The 26,214-nt window shown below is 44.0% G+C and overlaps 1 protein-coding gene across 1 annotated transcript; it reads right to left on the bottom strand.

Moving 5' to 3' along the window:
• Positions 1-178: 178 nt before the first annotated feature.
• LOC145411394 (neural-cadherin-like) lies at positions 179-24,978 on the bottom strand. The gene is made up of 13 exons (XM_080281438.1): positions 24,931-24,978; positions 24,478-24,621; positions 23,952-24,082; positions 16,738-17,083; positions 8,882-9,115; positions 8,450-8,788; positions 7,965-8,304; positions 7,054-7,231; positions 6,616-6,848; positions 6,170-6,358; positions 5,843-6,022; positions 543-710; positions 179-309 (listed from the first exon to the last, which is right to left on the bottom strand). The coding sequence occupies exons 1-13, from the start codon at positions 24,976-24,978 to the stop codon at positions 179-181; spliced, it is 2,661 nt and encodes an 886-aa protein (XP_080137564.1).
• Between the last annotated feature and the right edge of the window lie 1,236 nt (positions 24,979-26,214).

The raw sequence follows: 26,214 nt of genomic DNA, 5'->3' as shown, positions 1-26,214 counted from the left end.
TCTTATCAGTCTAGAAAACTTTATCATCAAGCACACACTTTTCAGATATCAGTGTTTGTGATTGTGTGTGACGCGACGTGGTTCTGTAGGGGATGGTCAAGTTATATCTGTGTGTCGTGGCTCAGCAGGTCGTGGTTAACTCAGCAGGTCGTGGTCAACTCAGCAGGCCATGGTTAACTCAGCTGCCCGTCGTCAAATTGTGCACAGCGGGATGTGGCGATGGTGAGGGGGGTCGACAGTCCTCGCGGGACAGCGCCGTAGTGGACGACTCTGGTGGGACGAGGGCAGGGGCGGGTGTGGGAGAGGGGCCTGGGGGAGAGGCAGGCCCTTATGTCAGAACACACAAGGATGATCAGCAGCGGGCGTTTACAAAGAGGTGTGTTAGTTTGAAAGAAGAAAGTTACTTCTACAAAATTACAATTGTGAACATAGCCTGTTCCCAAGAAAAAGACTTTATGGGCCGCATCAGTTAAGAACACACACACCAGTTAAGACTACGGCCGTCGATCAAGCTACATTTCTTACTTTCCAACAACTCTTACCTTTCTGCGTCTCTCCTGCACAGGGGTCCTGCTTGAGATCTGGCGGTTTGGGCCTGAGCAGCGGCGACCGGACGGCCTCTGGAAGGTGTCTGAGGAGGTCCATCACTTCCAAGAATCCCGGCGTGACATGCATTATGCTCTCTCCCTCCAGTGTTTCCTCTCTCACACCTGTGGGGCATTATAAGCAAAGGTGAGCTTAGGGTAAAACCTTGATCTCACCTTCTGTCAGTCACAAGAAACAGATGATTATTTAAATAGATATATAAGTGCAGAGAAGTGCCGTTGTAAAGGCAATAATTCTCTACTATCAACAGAACTGAACTGAACCTTCATGACGGAGCGATTATATTGCAACCTTTAAAGTACGTCAAAGGAGGTTATCAAGACTAGCTTTTTACAGAACTTGCAAGTATAACCTCTTCATCCAGATAGGTAATTATATTCACTCAAGGGTTGGCTGAGCCTCGTTCCCTCTTGTGAATCACATGTTTGGGGCAAATGTGGCGACACCCAAAGAGCTTTCTGTCTCTGAGCATTAACCCTCCTCAGGAACACCCTGGATCTGACAGACCCGGGCGATTATTTCGATGCTATAGTTCAGTAACTTATAGATGCCAGGGATCCCTGTCTATCTCAAATAGCTTCCTAACTTTTTTTGCCCATGCAGGGTGTAAGGGGGTTACTTTCGTGTCTCTCTGTTTTGCAATATATCACTTAGAATTGCATGTTGGGTCTATGAGACCCTGGTGTACCTGAGGAGAGGGAGAATTTTTCACTCCGAGTTTGCAAGGTTGTTTTAATGCTGTTTGGGATCCACAATGCCCATAATGAAGGACCTCCATCCCTCAAGTGCTGACACAAGTGCTAGGCTTATAGTGTTCTTTGTTTTCGTGTATGGCCACTGCCAATATATATATATATATATATATATATATATATATATATATATATATATATATATATATATATATATATATTGTTAAATGTAGAGGAGGAAAGGGTGGCTGAGATTGTGGCGGATGAAAGGGTGCAAGGAATAAATGTGTTGGGAGAGTTGAATGATTCTAATCACGAAAGAGGAAGTGCAGGAGGCAGTAAAGGAGATGAAAAAAGGAAAGCTGCAGGTATGGATGGGTGTGCTGTGGAATGCCTGAAGGGTGGTGGAGTGACTATTGTTGACTGGTTAGTAAGATTGTTGAATGTGTGCTTTGTGAAAGGTATGGTGCCAATTGACTGGGCAAGTGCTTGTGTGGTCCCGTTGTATAAAGGCAAAGGGTGATAAGTATGAATGTACTAGCTTTTAGGGGTATAAGTCTGTTGAGTGTTGTAGGTAAGGTGTATGGTAGAGTGCTAATTATGAGAGTTAGAGAGGGTACAGAGGGGTCATTGGTGATGACCAGTGTGGCTTTAGGAGAGGGAGGGGATGCGTTGATCGGGTGTTTGCTGTGAGACAAGTGTGTGAAAAGTATTTAGCGAAAGGCAAGGGATGTGTTTTGGGCATTTATGGATTTAGAGAAAGCGTATGATAGAATTCATTGGGAGGCTTTGTGGACTGTTTTAAGATTGTATGGACTTGATGGTAGGTTACTAAAAGGGGTGAAAAGTTTTTATGTAAATAGTAGAGCGTGTGTAAGAGTGGGGAATGCTGTGAGTGATTGGTTTCCCGTGAGAGTGGGGCTGCGACAGGGATGTGTGATGTCGCCTTGGTTGTTTAATATTTACGTGGATGGTGTTGTAAGGGAGGTGAATGCAAGAGTTTTAGGTGGAGGTCTGAGTCTGGTGAATGTTGATGGTGGAGAGTGGAATCTGAAGCAGCTGCTGTTTGCAGATGATACTGCACTGGTGACTGATTCAGAGGAGAGATTAAGACAGTTGGTAGAGGAGTTTGGAAGGGTGTGTGAAAGGAGGAAATTGAAAGTAAATGAGAATAAGAGTAAAGTGATGAAGTGTACGAGGTTGATAGATGGTAGGGGGATGAATATAGTTTTGAATGGTGAGTTGCTTGAGGAGGTAGATTGTTTTAAATATCTAGGGTCACATGTTGCTGTGGATGGAAGAATAGATGCAGAAGTGAAGTTTAGAATAAATGAAGTAGGAAAGGTGCTGGCAGGAATGAAAAAAGTGTTTAAATGTCGTTCGCTTAGAATGGATGTAAAGAGAAGGCTGTATGAGGATGTTGTGGTACCGACTGCGTTATATGGGGCTGAAACATGGAATATGGGTGTAGCAGAGAGGAAAAGTTTGAATGTAATGGAGATGAGGTGTCTGAGGAGTATGTGTGGAGTGACGCGTATGGATCGGGTGCGAAATGATGAAGTGTGAAGGAGAACTGGAGTTGTTCGGGAGATGGCTGGTAGTGTTGAGCAGAGGGTGTTGCGATGGTTTGGGCATATGGAGAGAATGGATAATGAGCGATTGGTGAAAAAGATAACTAGATCTGATGTGAGAGGTGTAAGGCTGAGAGGAAGACAACGAATAGGATGGATGGACAGTGTGAAGAGAGCGCTGGATGCGAGAAGAGAGATGTCTGTTGAGCAAGGAAGGGTGGCTGTGTGTGACAGAAATAAATGGAGAGAAACTGTGAATGAACAAGTGATGACGCAGCTCTGAGGGGATATTCTCCCGCATTTGGTCAGATCAGCTAGTCAGGTCAGGTGCGGGTAAGGGGATGGGTCTGTTATGATGTGTCAGGGGTAAACCAGTTCTGCTGTCGGGCCCTGCTGCGGATGTCACTGATTGCATTGCGCAGTTGACCCTTTGTGGTGTGGTGCGGTGAGGATCTGTCCGTTCTCCCCTTTGGGGCTAAGATGCGAATGAATGTGTTTGAATGAATGAGTAAATAGGGAGTGTGTCGTCCTGTCTCGGCTACCTCCCTTTCCTTGGGGGAAGCAGCCTAAGTATATATATATATATATATATATATATATATATATATATATATATATATATATATATATATATGAGTTGGCATTTTATTTTTTTCTTTTTAAAATATGTAGAGTTAGGTGACTCAAAACTTATTTGTATAATTAAATAACTGATAAGACCTAATACTTTGTAGTATATTCAGGATTTCATTAAGTGAAACATGTGAGACAGTACAGCATTTTTTAAAAGCTGGGTTTGACAGACTCAGGTGTACCTAAGTTGTAAGCGAAACTGTAGGTGTATCTGAGGAGGGTTAAAAAAAAGTTTTGATCTAATTTTAACCAAGCCTTGTGGAAGGTTTGAGGGTCAGGCAAGGGAATGACACTTTAAGAACAATAATTCACGGGGGAAGGTCACACGGCAAGGTGAACTTAAACACTGATTTAATTAAGGCCAATCGTGGTGGAAGAGTTGAGGAGATGGCAAGAACGAACTTAGTCGATTTTGATGACAATTAGGCAAACGATAAGGTCACAGGCTAAGGTTAAATATTGGTCCATTTGTATCTACGTGAGCATTAGAAAAAAAAAAAATCTTGATCTGATTTGTCATATGGTTGAATGGATGAGTGTCTGCCAGAGGTCTTTAGTTTTTTTATAACAACAGTTAATGCTCGTGGTCCCACGGCAACAAAATTCAGACAGTTTTTTATCCGATTTAAACCAGTCTTCGTGGAATGGTTCTGGGTAAGGGATGGATAAAGGTACCGGTATTCGACTCTGAGAAAAATCAAAGGCCAAAGTCACTGAGAAAATTCACAGGGGAAAGGTGGCATCGCATGGTCAGCTTAAACAGTAGACCAAATTTTGTGAAGCTGTGGGTATGGCACGGATAAAGAGATCTGATTTTAAGAACTCAGTCAAGGTCAGAGGGGAAGGTCATTTTTCGATCCGTGGGTGATTGTGCATGACTAAAATAACATGAACTTTTTTTCTTAAGGTCTTTTCAACCAAACTTGGCGGAAAGGTTGAGGGTTCACCAAGGGATTGGCCTACTGTTTCTGATAACAGGTCGAAGGTCAGGGTTGTGCGAGAAGGCCAGCTTACAGTTATCAATCGATTTGGACCAATTTTAGTTGAAAGGCTCAGCGTAAATCAATAATAAAGTGCTTTGATTTTGAGAATGATGCGTCCAGGTATCAGATCACAGAGCAAGGTCAAGTGTCCGACCCAACAGCTCAAATGGTTTCGATCTGATTTGGACTAAACTCAGTGGAATGTCGGAGGGTATTGAAATGATGGGATGCATTTTCGAAAACAATAGGTGAAAAATCAAGGTGAAAGAGCAAGGTCAATTCGTTTAGTTTTTATCCGAACTACACCAATCTTTGTGGAAAGGTTCAGAAAAAGAAATGAATGGAATGTTTCGATTTTGAGATGAATCGGTTGAAGCTCATGATTGCAAAGTAAAATATTAAGCATTTGGACCATTTTCACGGCGCTATGCTGCCCTCTTTGAGCACCCCTTCCTGTTTTATTCTCTTCTCTTTCTCTCCTGACATTTTCATTCACCTTAGGGTACTCCTTCCAAACTGGATAGATTATATTTTGCCATTATCACTCCCGTAAGTTTAATATAATTTGGAGAAAACAAGAATGTATAAGGAGTACAATACAATGCAACACCTTCGCTTTACAAATGATTCAATAGCCGAGTTACCTCAGCCTTATTTGATTCATCCAGCTATGTCCAAATCGAATCAAATCTACTCTATCTTTGTTTTGTGCCCCTGACCTCTGACCTATTCTTAAAATCCTTGGCTGACCCTCAACCCTCACCAAGTTTCGTTTAAACCAAGTTAAAACTGTTAGGACTGGCCTTCTCCAGTGACCTTAATCTTGGCTTACAACCGTCAAAATCAAATCACTATCACCTTATCTGTCATACCCTTATATTTAACATTGTTCAGATCGATCAAGATAAAGTTATACCGTTCGCACACACACACACACACACACACACACACACACACACACACACACACACACACACACACACACACCGCTCGCTGGTGCAGTGGTAACGCTCTCGCTTGCCAACTGGTGGACGGGAGTTCGCGCCTCGCTCAGGTTGCGAAAAGTTTCACTGACGAAGTGGGTGGTTACTGTCCCCCTTGAGCAAGGGGACGGGTGTGTGCGTGTGTGAAGGTCACAGCCTTGCCCATAGATCGGACTATATGAGCTCTCAGCTCCCTTCCGGGAGGATAAAAGCTGACATATCACGACCATCAAGTGATCCTGACCGACCAGGTGAATTACACACACACACACACACACACACACACACGCAAAGACTGCAGGTGTATCAAGCTTATAGTCTTAGTTTGCTAAAGGAGTTAGATAATATAGCCTGGTCATTGATTTGGTACTGACCGGACAGCGCAGAAGACAAGGAGTCAGCACTGGACCCATCTCCTTCGTACGCATAGGCTCTGAGGTCGTCCTTGGCTGGCAGCGGTTTGGGCCACGAAGCTCTGCCCTCGACCCCAGCCACATCAGGAGCCTCACTGTTGCCCTCCACCTCACTATCGTTTTTACTTGTCTGCATTTTTCCTGGGAGGCGAAAGATATTAAGCCTGCTGCATATGTTGTTGTTCTGAACAGAATTTTGTCTCTATGAAGAGACATATATCGAATGCTCCATACATTTTACATTTTAATATAAGGCTGGCCTGAGATGAATTCGTACGAGATGTGTACCTTGATACTGTCTGCTGGTGGTTGGAGAGAGTCTGAGTTGTTTGATCAGAGTGTAGTGGGGTTCATCTCCTTGTAGGATGGTGTTGCCCTCCTGGCCTGCCGCCTCTTGCGTCACCTTGTGGTCACCTCTCTGTCCCAGCGTGAACCACTGGTGTCGGAGTTTCACTGAAATAAATACGCCAGCAACCACTGGCAGGAGCACGGGCAAAATTAATGTAATGTATTACGTTGCCTGCTGCAGCAAAATAGAAATGTTACGCCATATTTCAAGATCATCATAGTTAGTAATACTTCCGTAAGGTAATTTCTATCATCATCATCCAGTCCTGTGGTGCTCCATGAGGAGCGTAGGAGTCTGGGACTAGGCAGGCTGGTCCTGGCATTTTAAGATGAGAGTGACCAGCCTCACTTACTTAATAAAACTGTCTAACATTAGTGAAACATACCAATGATAAGTATAGATAGTGTGACTGCGGCAATAACTAAAGCAACTGTGAGTGGGTGTGGTACGGTTGCAATGTGTGTCCACTGACAGTGGTCCCCCGTGTGGGTGGGGCCGCACACACACTGGTAGCCGGGCTGCAGGTTGTGGCAGGACCCACCGTGCAGACACGGCTGCCACTGGCACTCGTCCACGTCACGGCAATCGTGGCCCGCCAACTGACGCCCAGGACCGCAGCTGCACCAGGGTCACGTCAACAATAGGTCATTTGTGGGAACATGAAGTGAAAACATATCGTATTATCTGATTTCATTTAGCAATAAAAGAAAAAAATCTAGGACACATTTCTCTGTGGTGAAAAGCTAGGACTGCTTGTCAGACAGGGCCAGCTATATCAAGATACATAGCATGGTGCATAATGTTGAGTGAATTTGTACAACACCTGCAGGTTGCAACGCCCCAGGTGGAGATGCATGTGAGAGGTGGGAGGCAGGTGGTGCTCAGACAGGCGTCAGGGGCGGAGCAACCGGACTCCAGGCCCCACCTGCTGTCATTGGTGGTAGGGAGCAGCGGTACAGCGTGCCCACACACCCGCACGTCATCCACACACACTGATACATCTGCAAAAAGATCAAAGAAAAATGGAACATGCTTAAGAAATAAATATGGTCTTAGCACATGATTAACATTTTCTTAATAAGAATGGATGGCATTATTAATTCATGCAAACATGTTTCTAGAGCACGGAGAGAAAACACCAGTTATACACATTCTTAGGTTAAATTGTGAATCTCATGAAACATACTGAAAAACCATTGTTTATTGAACTTTATTGCACATCAGTAAAAAAATCAGTTATTATTGTCCTCAATGTCCAGTTCTTATAATCTAACAGTTAACAAGTTGGTATTAACAGCTGTTTGCACTAATACATCCTGATGTTGCAAAAGTGAACTATTGTATTCTGGATATCGCCAAATTATTTTATTCAGAATAGAAGTTACCTCTTGCTCTAGAAGGGCTAAAAATCAAACATAACTAGCTGTTACGGCTTTGAATAAGAGAGAAGAAAGAGGAAGGTTATCCATGGAGGACAATGTTGAAAGCTGAACAGGTAAATTACAAAGGTCTGGAGTATCACTATTTTGAGTGTGAAACTGCATTGAGACGTCATGCATATTTGTGGCACTTATAATGTATTCTAATTCTGTGGTGTTTAATGCTGTTGTACCGACGTGGTTGGCAAATGAGCACTTGGATCTATTTTAACGAAAATACCTGCAAACAGTGCAGAAATGGTCGTTACACGCTTTGATTTATTTGACAACAAACATTCAAGCTAACAACACTTACTCTCATCCGGGTCATCCAATGGCTCAGCAAGATTCTGTCTCAAATATCCCGGGACCTCGCCACCCAGCATCACTGTGTCACTGTCGTCAAAAAGTGGAGGCACTGAAGGTAAGTGAACCAGTGTTCTCAGGTGATCCTCTTCTGAGGCAGCCAGAGACACAAGGGACTCGTTGTGACGCAAACCATCGCCATCATCCACGGCGATCACTAAGCTGTACCGGTGGTATTCAGCCGTCACCATGTGCCATTCTCCATCATCCAGTGGCTGGCTCTCCGCACAGGCAGAATTACCTGCCCATCCTTCTCCGAACACTCGAACACACGCTATCCCTGCCTGTAGCTGAGGGGGACCATGGGGTGAACCTTGAACCCCTACAGTGCAAACAGTTCTGTAGCAACACTGTTACATTATGAACAACTTCATTGCAAATGCTGCATCTTTCTGACAAATTATTGCTCTTGTCAAAATGGAAAGAATGACTCACGTGCAGTAAGAAGACGGCATCCTGATGGCGGGTAAGCAAGCTAAGAAGAATGATACTGCTACTATCCCTGATCCTGAACCTCAGTTGTGCTGTCAGGATATGCGATCCAGGAGTTAAACTTGGGACCAGCCTGAAGTAAGATGCAGAGACGAGGGTAGCCGGGAGTGTGGATGTTGTGCATCCTGGCCCCGTCCACCCTGGGTCACACACACACTGTGGCTGATGGAGGCCGCCCACACACTGGCCCCGATGCCCACAACCACCCTTGCACATCTCTTCCTGGGGCTGGCAACCACTTATGCCACCCTTGCTGTAGGCTGGTTCGCCCAGGTCCACAAGCTGCAAGAAAACTACGGAACAGTAAAGGCTGCTGTGTCTCAGAAAAAAAAAAAAAAACTTCAATACTCACACCTTTAATCTATAAATTCTTACCTGACCGTTGAGGCGAAGGTGTGAGATGCATCCAACCAGTGGTCGTGGTGTGGGAGCATATTTCCACCCATGGTCAGCAGAGCTCGGAGGATCGTGGGCCAGGCCACCCACCTGCAGAGGCCAGGTGTCCAGCAGCCTCAGGTCACGCCAAGACGTCCGTGCTGCACAGTGTGAATCATCCAGTGACGAGTTTTGAAGACCACGGCCACACAAGTCAACCACCACCGCCATGCCCTGTGAGCACGAACTGTACAATTAGGCTACCTGTTACAACCTAGGATAGTATTCTCTGGTATTTCCTTCCATCAGATGATGAAACTGTACTTCGCTTCCTCTACAAACCGTAAAATTCTCTCACTCCTTCAGTACTAAATCTTTCGAATCCTCACTTGCTGCTGCTTTTTTTATTTAGGGCCTTAAAGTTAGTTCTCTGTGCTCCATTCAAAATTCGATAATTGGTATTAAATGCTGGTACATAATTTATATTCATCAGTGATTCAATAACGGGACGCCTTCATATGGTGGCACAGAAATAATCAGGGCACAACTGCCTATTTAATCAATCGGCCCCCAACTACTTCCCTATCCCCTGAAAGGACGATGATGGACTGAAGGAAAAGGGCAATTTAAGGCTGCATTCCATAGGATTCACATTTCATATAAGCCATCACTATCACCACTACCACCAAAAACACCACCACTACTACTACTACTACTACTACTACTACTACTACTACTATGACTACTACTACTACTACTATTATTACTGTTGTCGATATTAAAAGAGCATAGCATTAGTTTGAGAAATGATGAGTGAGAGCAGTGGAAAGTGGAACTGTTCAGAAATGCATGTGGGTGGCGTTGGTTGGATAGGATAAGGAACACAGAGAACCATGAAATATGTGGAGGAAGGAAGTCTATCGATCGAAAGTTTCTGTTTGGATGGCACAGTTATATATGCGAAAATTAATACAAACAGCGTGGTAAAATATTATATGTGTCACTAAGCGTGGAGGCATAAAGAGGGTTGGAAGATCGAAAAGATGACTGGGTGTGGTAAATGACTGGCAAACGCGTATGGCATTTAAGGATGAAAAAGAATTAACAAAGGACAGAAATGTACAAATTTACTAATTACAGAGATGCATACGACAAGGGATTTTGACTGATGGAATGGCCTTTACCAACTGTGAAGCACACATAAAATGTGGATAGTTTTTGCGTGTAAATTGGAGCTGAGATCTGGAAGGCCGGAATGATGAGTGAAAAGCTGTGTGGTCCGCCTCATCTAACACTGTACTGATAGTTCTCGTGATTTTATATGTTTCGTTTCGTTTTTAAAGGCTCCAACATGCTTGGATGTGTCGGCCTTGGTCACCTAATGGCGGCTCTCCACGCTGCACGATCCATTGCAGCCTCCCTGTTCAGTCCCTTAACCCTAAGGTCACACTTAATGACCTCGTCCCATGTCTTTCTCGGTCTACCCCTCATAACCCCACCCCCAATATTAACACTTCTCACCTTCCTCACCCAATTATCATCCCCCATCCTCTCCACATGTCCAAACCACCTCAATCTACCTCTCCTCATCACAACACCAATACACTCCAGTCCCATCCTACCTCTCAACTCTTCCATTGTAAACCCAGCCCCTCCAGGCCTTGGACGCAGGGACGCACTGCACATCCACCTAATCATTGTCATTTCTGTACGTCTGAGCCAGCGAATGTCTTCCTCCTTCACTGCCCAGGTCTCACTGCCATACAGCATCACACTCCTAACACATGCTGCATACAAAGACCCCTTAGCACGTAGGGAGAGCCCTCTCAATGTCAGGAGAGGCAAGAGCTCCCTGAACTTCTTCCAACCACTCCTCACCCTAGCCACAGAGCTAGCTCCAGCCCCACCTCCAGCACACAACATGTCTCCCAAATAACAAAACTCTTCCACACACTCAAGATTCACCAGCAAGTTCAATCCTTTCACGTCTGACGATCTCCACCTGCTCACCCCGGCACGCCGTACACATAAAATCAGCATTATCTCGTAGTCCACCTCTGACACCACTACATCTCTTATGCACCAATTTATCACACACACCGCACAAGATGGAATTACTTCCCACGTCCTTGTGGCAAACTGCACATGGCCACTCTCCCTCGTCTTTGACAGTACCGCCACCAACCCTAGATATCATCACTTTTGTTTTATCTGCATTTACCCTTAAACCCTTTTGCCCCATACCATCTCTCCACTTCCTAAACCTTTCCTCCGCCTCCCTTTCATTCTCTGCAATCAACACCAAATCATCAGCATACAACAACTCCCACGGGAGTCCGTTTCTAAAGTCACGTGAAAGGGCTTCAAGTACCATGCTAAACAACATGGGACTCAAGACTGACCCCTGATGCACACCAACATTCACGGAAAACTCATCATTCAAATCTCCATTCACTCTCACCTGGGTGTGAGCACCCACATACATGGCCATAACCACCCTAACCAGCCACTCCTCCAAGCCAAGCTTTCTCATTGCCCACTTCACCACCTCGCTAGGGACTCTGTCAAAGGCCTTTTCCAAATCAACAAAAACAAAATGAAGATCCCTTCTCCTACCAATATATTTTTCCTGAAGCTGTCGAACAATGAATATGGCATCAGTGGTCCCCCTACCTGGCATAAACCCAAACTGCATCTCATCAATATTCACTCTTTCTCTAATCATACCTCCTAAAACTCTCTCCATTACCTTCATTATCTGATCTAAAAACTTTATACCTCTATAATTTCCTCTTTCCAGGTCATCACCCTTCCCTTTAAACACATTTACAATTTCACTCTTCAGCCAATCATCTGGGACAACACACTCATAAATAATCCTATTTATCAGGTCAGTGACTAAACTCACCCCTATATCGCCTGAGGCCTTCAACATTTCGGCAGTCAACCCAGAAACACCTGCTGCCTTCCCCACCCTCATCCTGCCTATTGCCTCACTCACAGTAGCAGTATCAATCAAAGGCCAAGGGCCAGACACTGGATCTGCTGGCTCCAAACCTTCCCTGTCCCAGTCAAACTCCTCATTCAACAACCGGTTATAATGCTCTCTCCATGCATCTTTAATATCCTCACTGTTCACCACTACCCTTTCTTCATAATTCTTCACACACTGCTCACCTATGATATCCCGATTATCCCTCTTCACCTGACCTGCCACCCTAAATATATTTTTCCTTTCCCCATGATTTAGGTTATCAAGTAATTGTCTCTGTGACTCAGACTTTGCCCTGTATACCTCTCTCCTAGCTCTACGCTTGGCAGCCAAATATTCCTCTTTGCTACCACCCTTCTTCCATTCCCGGAAAAGCCTTCTTTTCTCCTTAATTGCAGCTTCTACACCCTCATCCCACCACCAAGTTACTTTATGTCTTGGTGGTCCTCTTGTCCAGCCGCATGTTACATCAGTAACTCTCAAGAAATTGTTCTTGAGGGCTCTGTACTGTTCATTAACGCCTCTGTCTACAGCTCCCTGTTCAGCCACCACTCTCCTCAACTCGGTATAGAAGGCATCTCTTACTACTTGGTTTTTCAGCTTCCATATTTTCCTCCTAGGTACATAAGTCCTCTTTTTCATCTCTTGTTCTTTAAGCACAATATCACAAATCAATAGTTTGTGCTGCTGCACACACTCCTCACTTCCTATAACTTTAACATCCCTCACTAACCTCCTATCGGCCCTCCTAACCAGAAAATAATCTATCTGACTGCTATTTCCCCCAGACTCATACGTAATTAACCTACTGTTTCTTTTCCTAAAATATGTGTTGCACACAATCATGTCCGTTGCCTCCCCAAACTCGAGTATCCTCTCCCCTTCTGCATTCCTTAGACCATATGCACATCCCCCATGCACTCCTTCATAACCTTGTGCTGCTTCACCTACCTGACCATTTAAGTCCCCTCCCAAAATCACTATCTCATCATCCCGTATACCACCCACTACATGTATTAAATCATCCCAAAATCTATCTTTCTCTGATTCATCCAATCCTGCCTGTGGAGCATATGCCGATATAATCACAGCTATCTTTCTTCCCAACAGAATTTTCACTACCAATATCCTATTGCTTACTCTCAAAACATTCATAACATATTCCACCCATTTCTCCGCAACCATCACACCAACACCTCCATATCCGTCTGTCCCCCCCTGCCAAAACAACTTATAGCAACAGTCCTTCCCAACAATCTTTCTGGCTGATCCACCCTGTACCGGACTTCCTGCAAACACGCCACATCCACCCACCTCCTACTGAATGCCTCAACTACTTCCCCTCAACCTTCCCAGACTCCATGAACCCACCCTCATCCCCATGGGTGATTTACTGTCCTCAGGCTTGCTTTGAAACCTATTTTGTTTTGTCATCTTCAGTATTAATAAATGGGGACAGACACAGCACAGGTCCCACTCACTGCACAATCCCAGGTCCAGGCAATGGATCGCCCACCAGCTTACCAGTGGCTGTGGTAGTGACCTCGGGGCACCCTGCCAGGACAGCTGCAGGGACACCCTCCAAGCGCGTCTTGGCACTGCAACTATCCCGCCATTATACACCCACTGATAGGGCAGCCTCCTGGGGCGCTACTCCCAGGTTCGGGCCCCTCTCTATTGGGCGGAAGCGGCAGCCTGGGAACCGCAGTGCCCTGTACCCTCTAGCACAGGCCCGAGCCCCATTTCGCCCTGGACCCCATGATCTATGCCGGCGGAACCCCCGCCACGCCTCCCCCCAGAAGTCCGCCACTAGGTAGCGGGGGCAAAGTTTTCTGGCCGCATGCCCTTGCTGGCGCCAACCCCTGTAACGTAGTGGGATACGTTGTGTGAAATGTAAAGTGCATGTGGTGTAGTGCATAGATAAGTAGAGGAAATGTTTGGGAGAGTATGCTGGTCTACTCTCCATGTTACTGTAACACTGAAAAGGTCAGCAAAGGGGGATGGTTAGCTAGTGAAACAGGAGCTCCAGCTCTCCCTATCACCAGCATTCCCATTCCCCTCGGGAGTACTACCCTGTTCGGCCCGTGCTACGGCCTCCTCCTAGTTCTCTTTCTTATTTCCGAAGCCCTAAGAACTCCATTTTTTTAGAGTAATACAGAAATGATCTCACTCTGCTATGTAACCAGGAAGTTGATTCAGTAGATTTTCAGTGGATACTGAAACGTTATGAATGTCACATCGCCTACATATAAAGGTCATTAAAAAATATCTAGAGCTCAAAATGCAGGATGGCCCCGCGTCCCAACACTGACCTTCACCCGCCACAACCTTTTATCAACTGCACCAAAATCGAATAACTTTTTCACATCGCCATACACATTGTATACCGAGTTTGATCTAGATCGGACCAAGCATGTAGAGGTGTATGGTATGTAGGAAGGACAACTGGGCCTTTAACCCAGGCGGTCAAGCCTATTCCCAGACTCGGACACCAAAAAAAAAAAAAAAAAAAAAAAAAAAAGCATCCATGATAATGGCATTTCTCGAACTTTGTTCTTGACCCCTGATCGTCAACCTTGACTGATCAGGAAAAAAAGTTAACAAATTTCCAGAACCACACACACAACTTTGATCCAGATCGGATCATATTCATGAAACAGAATACATACATACAGTACATACATACATACACATAGCTTACATACATGAGACAGGCTCAATGACAGCACTTTTTGTATTCGGAGTCGCTAAAAATTTACATAAATTAAACAAAATGCCACTACTTTATTTCATGTAATAGTGCAACACGTTCTGAAGTCCTTTTCTGGTTGACACGAGCTACAAATGTAATAAATACGACACACACACACGCGTGCACGTGCACATCTTAGTTATTTTCAAGGAGGTTCTAGATTTCAATGAACTCTTTTCCAGATTTTTTCCATTAGTTTTGTCACGTGGTTCTGAAGATATATCACGGCACACAGACGAGAAAACAAATCCGTACCATTGCCTAAGAGCTTTGAAGGTACGAATAAACACGTACCAAAACAACACAGACTCCACACGTGTGTCGCACGGAATGTAGTATAGCATTAAAAATACAAATCAGTTTCAAAATGTCAGGGGAACTAGTGAATGAAAATAAAGATCTTTGTATTTTTAAAAGGCTATTTACGATACTTTAACACACACACACACACACACACACACACACACACACACACACACACACACACACACACACACACACACACACACACACACACACACACACACACACACACACACACCTTTGCAATATTCTGGACCCTCGTGAGTGTGGGTAGCTGTGTGGAGAATTGACACACAAAAATTTATAAGAAGCTCTGAGAATAAGGACCCTGACTATATTGCATAAAATGACCATGTAAATGAAGTCGCTGAGATACGTTCCAGTAAGTATCGAGATTATGGTCACCACCAGATACAGCTTCCTACAAACATTAATTTTCTTCCTTCTAAATACGTTAGATATTTTTACATCGGCTCCCGTGAAGCAAGAGCGGGTGTTTTGTGTGTGTGTGTGTGTGTGTGTGTGTGTGTGTGTGTGTGTGTGTGTGTGTGTGTGTGTGTGTGTGTGTGTGTGTTAATCCGATTTTAATCAAACTACGTAGTCGGGTTGAGGGTATACCAAGGACTAAACACTCTTCTTTAAAACAAAAGATCAAAGGTCAAGGTCACAGAGTAAGGTCAACTTAAAATTTATGTAATAGAGGCCAAGCTTTGTGGAATGGTTGAGGATAAGACAAGAATAAAGGATTCCTGGGGTCACACTTACAAAGAAAGGTCAAAGATTAAGGTCGCAGGACATGAAGTACAAAAATAGTTTTCGTGGGAGGGCTAAGGATCTGACAGCAATGAGGCGATTCACTTTTGGCAACAATCAAAGGTCAAGGTCAGAGGGCAAGGTCAAAGACAGACCAGTATGTCTTTGTGTGAACAAAATAACAGAGTTCTGATATGATATGGAACAAATTTGGTGGATGGGTTAAGGGTCACCAAAGAGGCTGACACACTGGTTTTGAGAACAATAGACAAAGAGTCAGTGTCACATTGCAAGGTCAACGTATAATGTTCATCCGACTTACTGAACTTTGTGGGAGGGTTAAAGTTCAAATAAGACTGATGAGATTCAATTTTGCGACCAAACAGTCAAACATCAAGATCACTGGGAAAGGTCAAAGGCCAAGGCCACTGGGCAAAGAAAATTCAGTTTTAATTTGATCTGAACCAAACTTGTTGAAAAGACTAAGGACTGGGCAAGAATGTAGTCATTCGACCGAGTTATCAGTTGAGGGCCAAGATCACAAGGCAATGTCAAATTTTCGGCCTATAGACCAGTTGGTGGGAAAAGATGTTGAACTCTTGGAATGCTTCTTGTTTTATTGTTGTGTATCGCGATTTGTTCGTCTTCGTCTTGTCATCCTACATATTTTTCCGTTTTTCCACTTGCATACATTTTCTCTCGTGTGCTGCAGTCACTGTCAATCATAAAACCCAGCTACCATTTATTAACTAGCCTAACCAAACTAGCCTGAAATAACCTAACCTGCCGGTTAGGTCTTCCCGTTAAACTGTGCTTACACCAGACGGGAATCGGAAAACACTTCCGTTAGAAAGCACGAGGGAGACCACATGGAAAAAGAAAGGCACTGGAAAATACCATGAAAGCAATAAAAGGCAATAGTTGTCGTGTATGGAAAACAGAAAAACACAAAGTAACCAGCAGGACAAAAGAAGTCACTTGAATGCTCTATAGTAGTGATTATAAATTCCATTGTTATTTACCTGTGTTGCTAATTTAAGGTACACTGTGACCTACCTGAGTGCTGAGCCTAATGTGTAGTGTGTGCCACTCGCAGTCACTGACCACAGTGGGAACTTCCAACACAACAGGCTTCGCTCCGCCTTCCACCATGACCTGTGGGCGGCCGCGCCTCAGCTGAAGGGCCAACATGGGCGTGGGTGGGTGATGGGATTGGCGTGGCAGGGGCGCCAGGGGCCCCGAGTAGAGCACCAGGGCGTGGGGGCGGCTGGTGAGGACACGGAGGGAGATGGTCAGGGGAAGGCAGGGTGGCAGTGGTCGCACCCAGGCCCAGTCCTTCCCAGAGAACGTGCGGCTCAGGATCTTGCACTGGGGCCCCCACGACCCACCTGGACACACACACCTGACAATCACATGTTTCTGTACATCGGGCATGCAAACCCTTACATACGTGCTACATAACAGGTACAACATATTACTATGCAACAGATTTGTTTCCCTTCTAGGAATCAAGTCATGAGTTTCTTAAGGGACAGTGCACATTGCATTTAACCATCTTCACTGCAACAGTGATATACGCTTAATTCTTACTACAGTTTGAAGCTTTTGTTACGTCTAGGGGAGAACTTCCGCAGCGAAGGGACCGGAAATAATGTTGACTAAACCTCTTTGCGACGTAACCGTTTGCAACGTTCTGTATTTCAATTTTTTCTTGCTTTTACCAGGTGATTTTATCGTATGGACACGGTAAAAATATTAATAGAAATAATTTATGTGTGATGGAGCAATATGTCCTTCGTCTAAGCTGTGCTGATGTAACTAATCTTGTCTACGATTCGTTTATTAATTCTTGTACTATGTGGTCATGCAAAAATACGGCCTGCGTTTCATAAATGGCCTTGTTCGTCACTAGATCCACCAGTGATAAAAAGGCAGCCATTCACTGTCAGATATAAAAAATATTCATACACTGGCCTGGGCCGTCACTGAATGATAAAAATAAAAAAAAAAAGCCATTTCCCTATCAGAGAAGCAAAATTATAAATACACCAGCCTCTGTGATCTGCATGACAGTCCAGAGACGATACAGGAAAGAAGAAAGTAAATGCATATTTCCACAGCAAGATGCTTCCCACGTATTAAGGGTATTTTTGTTTTACCATAGAGTACAATCTTAATGTTTCGTTATGTTCTACCACGTGCAATTTCCATCGATATTGTCTTCTTTATTCCGAGTATATGCGACGATACACCAACGTTAAATTCAATCTGGCAACGCACTTTACATTTTATTCTTGCTTTCTAAAGAAGATAATATTTATCTAGATAAGACTTTTGAAACTAGAGAGGTTAAATATACCCATAATTAACCCCATCACTTTTTATTTTTATGTGAGGAAGAAGGAACAAAAGGTAACGAGCCCGCAAAACTCTTCCTTCCAAGAGAAAAACAAAATACAAGAGAGAGTCAAATTTAAGATCCATTCATTTCGAGATGCCTGGACACACTGCATTTGAAAGACTGGAGATCATAGGAAGCAGGAAATACAGACAAAGGGAGACGGTTCCAGAGTTGACCTGTTGCATAAATGAAGGATTGGGAGTAACGGTTAACTCTTGCATTAGAGAGTTGGACAGAAAAGGGGTGAGAGTTTGCTGCTAGATGGGTGTTATGCGCCCGTTGTAGAGGTGGAGGAATGCATGTAGATAGTTTAGAGGAATAGTAACCATTGAAGCAGCAATAGAAAAGAGATAAAGATGCAACAGTGTGGTGAAGAGACAGAGGTTGAAGGGAGTCAGTAAGAGGGGGAGTTAATGAGATGAAAAGCCTTTGACTCCACCCTATTGAGAAGAGCTCTATGTGGGGAGCCTTCCCACACATGAGAGTTGTACTCCACACAGGGGCGGATAAAACCCCTGAATAAAGTCAACAATTGTGCAGGGGTAAAGAAGGAATGGAGTCGGCTTAGCACACCCAATCTCTTGGAAGCAGATTGTACAAGAGATGTAATATGATCTTTCCAAGATAAGTCCCGAGTAAATGAAACCCCAAGCATGTTCAATGATGATGCAGGAATAAGCTGAATATTATTAAACATTAGTGGGTATACCTGTTGAATATTTTGTTGGGCTGATAGGTGTAAAAACTGAGCCTTTGGTCCATTAAAAACAACCAGAATATTTTTACCCCAGTCAGAGATACGAGCCAAGTCAGACATTAGGTGTGTTATAGCCTCATCCCTTATGTGCTGAAGTAACTGTTGAGATGGAGGTTGTGGGAATCAAATTGAAAGGTGAAGGGTGGAGTCATCAACGTATGAGTGGATAGGGTTAGATGTACAGCTTAGAAGGTCATTGATGAATAAAAGGAAGATAGTTGGTGATAGAACAGAGCCCTGAGGAACACCTCTGATGGCCATCTACAACAGCGGCTATAGAACGACCAGAAAGGAAGCTAGCGATGAAGGTACAGACAAAAGGATAGAAACCGTAAGAGGGCAGTTTGGAAATTAAAGATTTATGCTAGACTCGATCGAAAGACTTTGAGATGTCAAGTGCAATGGCAAAGCTTTCGCCAAAGTCCCGAAAGGAGGATGACCAGGAATCTGAAAGGTAGGTGAGAAGATCGCCTGTGGAGCATCCCAGACGGAACCCATACTGACGATCAGGAAGAAGGTTGTGATAGGAAAGATGCTTTAAAAATTTTCTATTAAGAATAGACTCGAAAACTTTTGAGATACAGGATGTTAAAGCAATTGGACGATAGTTAGAGGGTTGGGAATGGTCACCCTTCTTTGGGACTGGCTGAATGAGAGCAAACTTCCAGCAAGAAGGAAAGGTACAAGTTGACAGACAGAGGCAAAAGAGTGCCTAGGCAGGGTGTAAGCACAGAAGCACAGTTCTTGAGAACAACAGGAGGGACTCCATCAGGCCCATATGCCTTATTAGTATTGAGGCCTGTGACAGCAGAAAATACACCAGCTGAAGCAATTTTAATGTCAGCCATGAAGAAGTCAGAGGGGGGAAGTGATGGAGGAACAGCACCGGAATCGTCTAAGGTGGAATTGGAGGAGAAAGTCTGTGCAAAGAGATCTGCTTTGTCAGTAGAAGAAATAGCTACAGAGCCATCAGGGTAGAAAAGAGGAGGGAAGGTTGATGAGGTAAAGTTGTTAGAAAGGTTTTTGGCAAGGTGCCAGATGGAGCGGGAAGAATTCGAGTTAGAGAGTTGAGAGCATTTTGTTTGGATGAAACTGATTTTAGCAGAGCAAAGAACAGACTTAGCACAACTGCGGGCAGAAACGTATAAAAGATGTAATTCAGGGGTGGGTTGGCTCCGGTACCTTTTATAGGCCCTCTCCTTGTTGCGGACAGCATTAGAACAAGCGTGATTAAACCAAGGCTTTCGTGCATAGTCAAAGGATATGAGAAAGGAATGTATGCTTCCATGCCCGAGAGAACAACCTACATAATGCGCAAAGCACACCTGGATGGCTCCTGGCCATGGAAGCAATAATCATTCCAGGGAAAATCAAAGAAGTACTGCCTGAGGGCCTCCCAATCTGCAGCTCCAAAGTGCCACAGACGACGTTTCTCTGGAGGGTTCGCAGGCCATACCGGAGCGATAGGATAGGTTAAAGGTGATATGGTTGTGATCGGAGGAGCCCAACGGAGAGAAAAGATTAACAGTGCAAGCAGAAGGATTAGTTATAAGGAAGAGGTCAAGTATGTTGGAACTCTCCAATGCAGTCAGGGATACTGGTAGGGTTCTGTACAAGCTGCTCTAGGTCATTAAGGATAGGAAAGGTGTAGGCTTGTTCACCAGGTGGATCAGTGAAAGGAGAGGAAAGCCAAAGGTGGTGGTGAACATTGAAATCTCCTAGAATGGAGATTTCAGAGAAAGGAGAAATGGATAGAATGTGTTCCATTGTAGAAGTAAGATAGTCAAAGAATTTTTTATAGTTAGTAGAATTAGGAGATAAGTAAACAACACAGATATATTTAGTCAGAGAATGACAGGAAAGCCGAAGCCAGAGTGTAGAGAATTCAGAAGAATCGAGTTCAGGAACACGAAAGCAATATAAGTTGTTGCGTATATATACGCAACAACCACTTTTGGCTTTGAAATGAGTATAGAGAAAGCAGGAGGATACAGAAAAGGGTCTGCTGTCAGTTGCCTCAGACAGCTGAGTCTCAGTTAGCAAAAGAAGGTGAAGTTTAGAGAAGGAGAGGTGGTGCTCAACAGAGCAAAAGTTAGAGGAAAGGCCACGAATGTTGCAGAAATGAAGAAGAAGAGAGTCAGACAGTGGTTCCAGGCATCTTGAGTCGTCACCGGGAGACGGGCAGAAGGTTGGGGCATTTATGGTCCCCCCCCCCCTGGGGACTCCGAGGCTACGTTATTCGGCGCCATTTTTCAAAATTTTGAAAAGGAAGTGTGGTGTGTACTGTGCATGTAGTTTGGTGTTGATAGAGAAACTTGTAATGGAGTGCATGCTGGCCTACTCTCTCTACTACAGACCTTTGGCAGGCTGCATGAAATTGTCTGTTCATGACTTGATAAAAGTAAAAGAGGCATCATTGTACTGAAGTGGTTAAACATATGAATCTCAACTATGTGTGACTCAGGAAATTCAACAAATGTCTGGATGTGGCCTGCCAATGAGCCAGTGCACTAAGTGGTCCTGACATCTGGTGGGAGTCTGTGAACTTCTCCCAGATGAAGCTGTTACGGGTGTGAGGGTTGCAGCTACCAATATTTGATGTTATTCTACCCAAAGCCAGCTAAAACTGAGTGTTGTTACATTGAACATCAGGGTTACACCAAAAAAACTAAGGGTTCTACAATATTCATGGCCTTAGAAAGAAGATAGGTTGGGAAAAAAAATAGCATTCAAGTGTACAGTATGTTCTACTCCTATCTATCAGGTGATTTCTAGGGGTGTATTAAAGAGGGTATACGTGGAAATATTGCCTTCATGCATGTATAGAGACGGTAAATAGTTCGAATAAGGGTAATAGGATTTCCGTTTCTTAAAAAACAATGATGAAAGATATGGATAAACTCGCCATGCGACATTTCCATTCGGTACTCTGCTCTGCCACACGTACGAATATAAAACAAACACGAGACTGGCGAGGTGCGTCGGTGATGGGATGACTTGGTTGAACTGAACTGTTTATTGTCATAAAGGTACACAGTGCTAATACAACAAAAGGTGGTGGGTCGTGCCACACACCTTCAGCCAATACAGTTAGTAATTGGACAATCGTGGGTGTGACCACCTATGTGTGTGTGTGTGTGTGTGTGTGTGTGTGTGTGTGTGTGTAGCCACATACTCTGTTAAAAAAAAAAAAAAAATTGGTTACACTCCATGTTATGAAATACGGAGGCATTGGTATGACGTATTACATATAGGAGTACAGGGTAGTACTAGAACAGTAAAGGAATACTGTGAAACAAATCAGTACCAACCGTGGCCGAAGGTGATGATATAGCATCGCCTTACAAGCAGGTCGGTGAGTGATGGCCACAACACCCTCCACCACCATCACATCTACACTCTCCCTACACTAAACTCTCTCTTCGTTTCAGATCTTCCCTTCCTTTTGTCGTGCTTATATTTATACTGTACATATTCTCCACTGATACACAGTAGAGTTTTGCTTACACTGGCTTGAAGCAGTACATTTTTTAGCAACTATGACTAGGAAACATAAGGCACACACACCCTGTAAGAATACACCTCTCTCCGTTTGAGATCATCACAACTGTTTAGTTGACTATACAGTCTATACATGACACTTTTTTTTTATTATTATTAGTATTTCTCCCTTACACTGCCTTGGAAGCGCAGTTGTTAGCGGCTATTGCTAGGTAGCGGAGTGCTTGTTGAATGTTCCTGGTCTGTGGAGGATAGAACAGAGGATAGCAAGAATGTAGTGCTTGTTAGTATTGTGGTCCATATTCCGGATATTCACAGAGAATTGGGAGTAACCGTTTTTAGTTGATTAACTATGTGATTTGTTCAATGTTGAGAGTTGTGGGTTTCTATACTTAGCATTTAGCGGTGTGACATTGACAATAAGAACAGTTAGCAAAATTACAAACTTTGTTTGCATCGTGGCTGATTGAAATCAAATTCAACTTTCACTGCAGACCAGCACCCATTCATGAAATAAGTGAAAGGATGCCAGGTTTCCATCAAACATGGACGCCAAACGTCGTAGGCTGTGGGACACGCCACGTAGAAGAGGTGGTGAGAGAGCAACAAGGAAAGCATGTCGTACATTGCTCCGGCAGCGAATTTTAAAACATGGCAAAATTTGTGCATGAAAGCATTTCCTCATATATTTACCATGTTATAGTCCTACACCAATTATATGGGATGTTTATTGAATAGTAAAGTGTATGCAGAAGTTGATTCCATGGAGATGATGGTTCCTGTTTAACGATTTTTTTTTCTTTTCTAATGCCACTTACACACCAATAGCATGATTGTCAAAGGCATTTGAAAAATTTTGTGATTTGAGGAAACTACATGAAAGTGCATAGAAAATTTTTTATCTTTGAAACCCGGAAAACGTTTTTCTGGGAGAAGTTCACAGACTCCCACCAGATGGCAGGACCACTCAGTGCTCTGGCCCATTATAATATTTGTTCACCCTGATTATGCTCTTCATTTTATTTTTCCTTTTTTTTTTTTTTTTTTTTAATTCTCGAGTATTGCCATAAATTTAACAGTTCACTTCGTGAGGCTCAGCAGTCCTCCCACGCACCACACACCAACACATATCACCACTTAAGTGTTAATGTCCACCGTCCATACTGAATCCGGGCTATCTCATTCAAAACTGGTGCTGTACACTATGTTATGCTTACGTACTGAAGCAGAGATGTGGTGATTCAACTGTTCGGCACTGTGATGAATGTATCTTAGCAACTTCATCAGCACATGCAGGAAGAGTGTACAAATTATGTGACAATTTCGCCTTTTGAAATTGACTCAATCTATAAACAAGGTAGCATAAATCAACAAATATCACAATATCAATCAGTTTGCCCAGTTACTATTGGGATGCAATCAATTTGTTTACCAGTACACAGAAATCATCGACTAGCTGTAACTCTAGTAAAGGGGCTTCTTACGCAAAGGCACATCGTCGTTCTAGCTGATTAATATGAAAAACAGTCTGCAAGACAACCTAAAATCACTATCAAGCTCAAACTTATCCTATTACTCGTCTGATTCTTTACTTGTAAGATTCAGATCTACCTGTCCCCGTGGATGCAGCGACCACCGTTGAGGCAGGGTGTGTTTGCGCAGGTGTGGTGGTGGCGGACTAAGCAGCTGTGGGCCCGGGTGAGGCGTGGAGTCACCAGGGCAGTGGAGTTAGTGTCCACCACCTGCACACACACACATACATATACACACATGCTTAACGACTGACAATACCTGTTCTAATATATACGTTCACGTCTAAAACACTTAGTTCATATAACTTTCATTATACAAATGTATCCCAGGCATTGATGAATGTTAAGCAAAAGAGTAAGATCAATAACAACGCAGAGAGAGAGAGAGAGAGAGATGTGAGCAGGGAGCAGGGCAGTGAAATGACGGGGGAGAGGGCGACATGGAGGCGATTTGTTTATGACCACCCCTTACGGGATTATGGCGTCTGGCAATAGATAGTTATATTGACTGAACAACGCAAAGAAAATAGTGCATAATTATTAAGATCTAACTGATAACACCAATGTATTCAAAAGTTCAACATGAATGAAAACTTTTACTGTACCTGGAGTGAGAGAGAGGTTGAGGCCCGAGAGGCAGCAGAGGAAGGGTCGAGAGGGCCTTCTGGGTGTCGTGGGTGCTGGTTGTCACTTGTGTCCACGGCTGTAGTTGTTTCCAGCACCACGGTCAGGTTGGTTGAGGCCTGCAGCTGTGGTAAATGCGATGTCATTATATTAATTGGATGCATCACGTCCCGCTGAAAGTAGGTGTGCTACACTCATCTCATTTTCGAGAAACATTGAAGAACCAGGCACGAATATAATTCATATCAAATAACTGTATGAAACACACACACACACACACACACACACACACACACACACACACACACACACACACACACACACACACACAAGCTTATCTCAAATATTTTATACAACTAAGTAAATAAACATTCATACACTCACATAACTCTCAACTCCCAAAAACACACACACACACACACACACACACACACCTGATTGGCATGGAGCAACAAGAGGCCCTGTAACTTAATGGGGTCCATGTAACGAGCACTGGTTTCCCTGACGCAGAGCCACACGACCACTGCTGGTGCGGCGTCCCTGGGAGTGATGGGCTGGCCGACCCTCCACACTGACGATCTCAACTACTTCTTCCACACCCGCCACCTGCTGCACCCTCCAGCACCCGGCTCAGCCCTCCTCCACCATGCTGAGAGTACACGAGAAGGCGGTTAAAGCCCTTGTTGTAAGCTGCACTGAGTCTTCGTGGCACTGCTTACTGAGAGATTTATTTTGCATATTACACCTTATAATCCTCCTCATTGCTACTGTATTTCCATTGGTTTTATATCGATACACTTTGCTACAGTAACATACATAAGGATATTGGGGGAACAATCTGTCGGGCTTCCCTGTATTAAAAACAAAAATATCGAGAATACGAGCAAATCGGTCACAATATGAAGTTACGATGCCTATAGTGCCAGTAAGAGTACGACTGTTAAAGTGTATCACCTGGGCAAGGCTCGTTATTCCCTGCATTACTGTGGTTTCCAACAGTACAGGTGACTTGGGATTAACTTCTATCGAACATATGATCCTCGTTCTCCAATACCGTATAATGTTTTGCTCTTCCTCAACCCTCCACCGTGATGACAGGACAAGAGAGAAGGCCTGGGGTTCATGCTTTGACTGTGAGATCCAGTATCCTCTTTACTGCATACGAGAAAAGAGAACTGAGGATGAATGGCTATCGACGGTACATGATGACAGGACGAGAGAGAAGTCTTGGGGTTCATGCTTTGACTGTGAGATCCAGTACCCTCTTAACTACGTACGACAAAGAAGAAAATTGAGGAAGAATGGCTATCGACGGTACGAAGATAAGTAACGTTTTCAATATGGTCGTCTCTTGTTTTTCTTCTTCAGCCATCCTTCATCACGGGTTCATGCTGAGATCCACTACCCTCTTTACTACATACAAGAATGGAGAAAACTGAAGATGAATGGCTAAGGACGGTACGAAGATAATTAACGTCTTCAATGTGGTCGTCTCTTATTTTTCCAGCCATCCTTCATCATGTGACAACAGAAGAGAGTAAAAGGTTTAAGATCAATGCCTACCAACGTTAAATGAAGACTATACCTAACTCTCCAGATCGAAAAATATCCTGTCTATCTAACTACTGCCAGATCCCTTAATTCCTTTACGGGTGGCCACAAACAAATCGCCTCCTTGTCGCCCTAACCCCCGTCATTTCGCTGCCCCCCCCCCTAGC

The sequence above is a fragment of the Coenobita brevimanus genome, chromosome 11 (assembly GCF_032717465.1).
Source record: "Coenobita brevimanus isolate Jiangsu-jjx chromosome 11, ASM3271746v2, whole genome shotgun sequence".
Classification (NCBI taxonomy): domain Eukaryota; kingdom Metazoa; phylum Arthropoda; class Malacostraca; order Decapoda; family Coenobitidae; genus Coenobita; species Coenobita brevimanus.
This window is presented reverse-complemented; position numbering and strand designations above follow the sequence as displayed.

Coding starts and splice junctions, on each gene's coding strand:
- LOC145411394 (XM_080281438.1), bottom strand. CDS start 24,978: ATGGACCCCATTAAGTTACAGGGCCTCTTGTTGCTCCATGCCAATCAG. Junction 24,083..24,477: donor CAACCTCTCTCTCACTCCAG/GTACAGTAAAAG, acceptor GTGTGTGTGCAG/GTGGTGGACACTAACTCCAC. Junction 711..5,842: donor CTTGTCTTCTGCGCTGTCCG/GTCAGTACCAAA, acceptor AATGCCCCACAG/GTGTGAGAGAGGAAACACTG.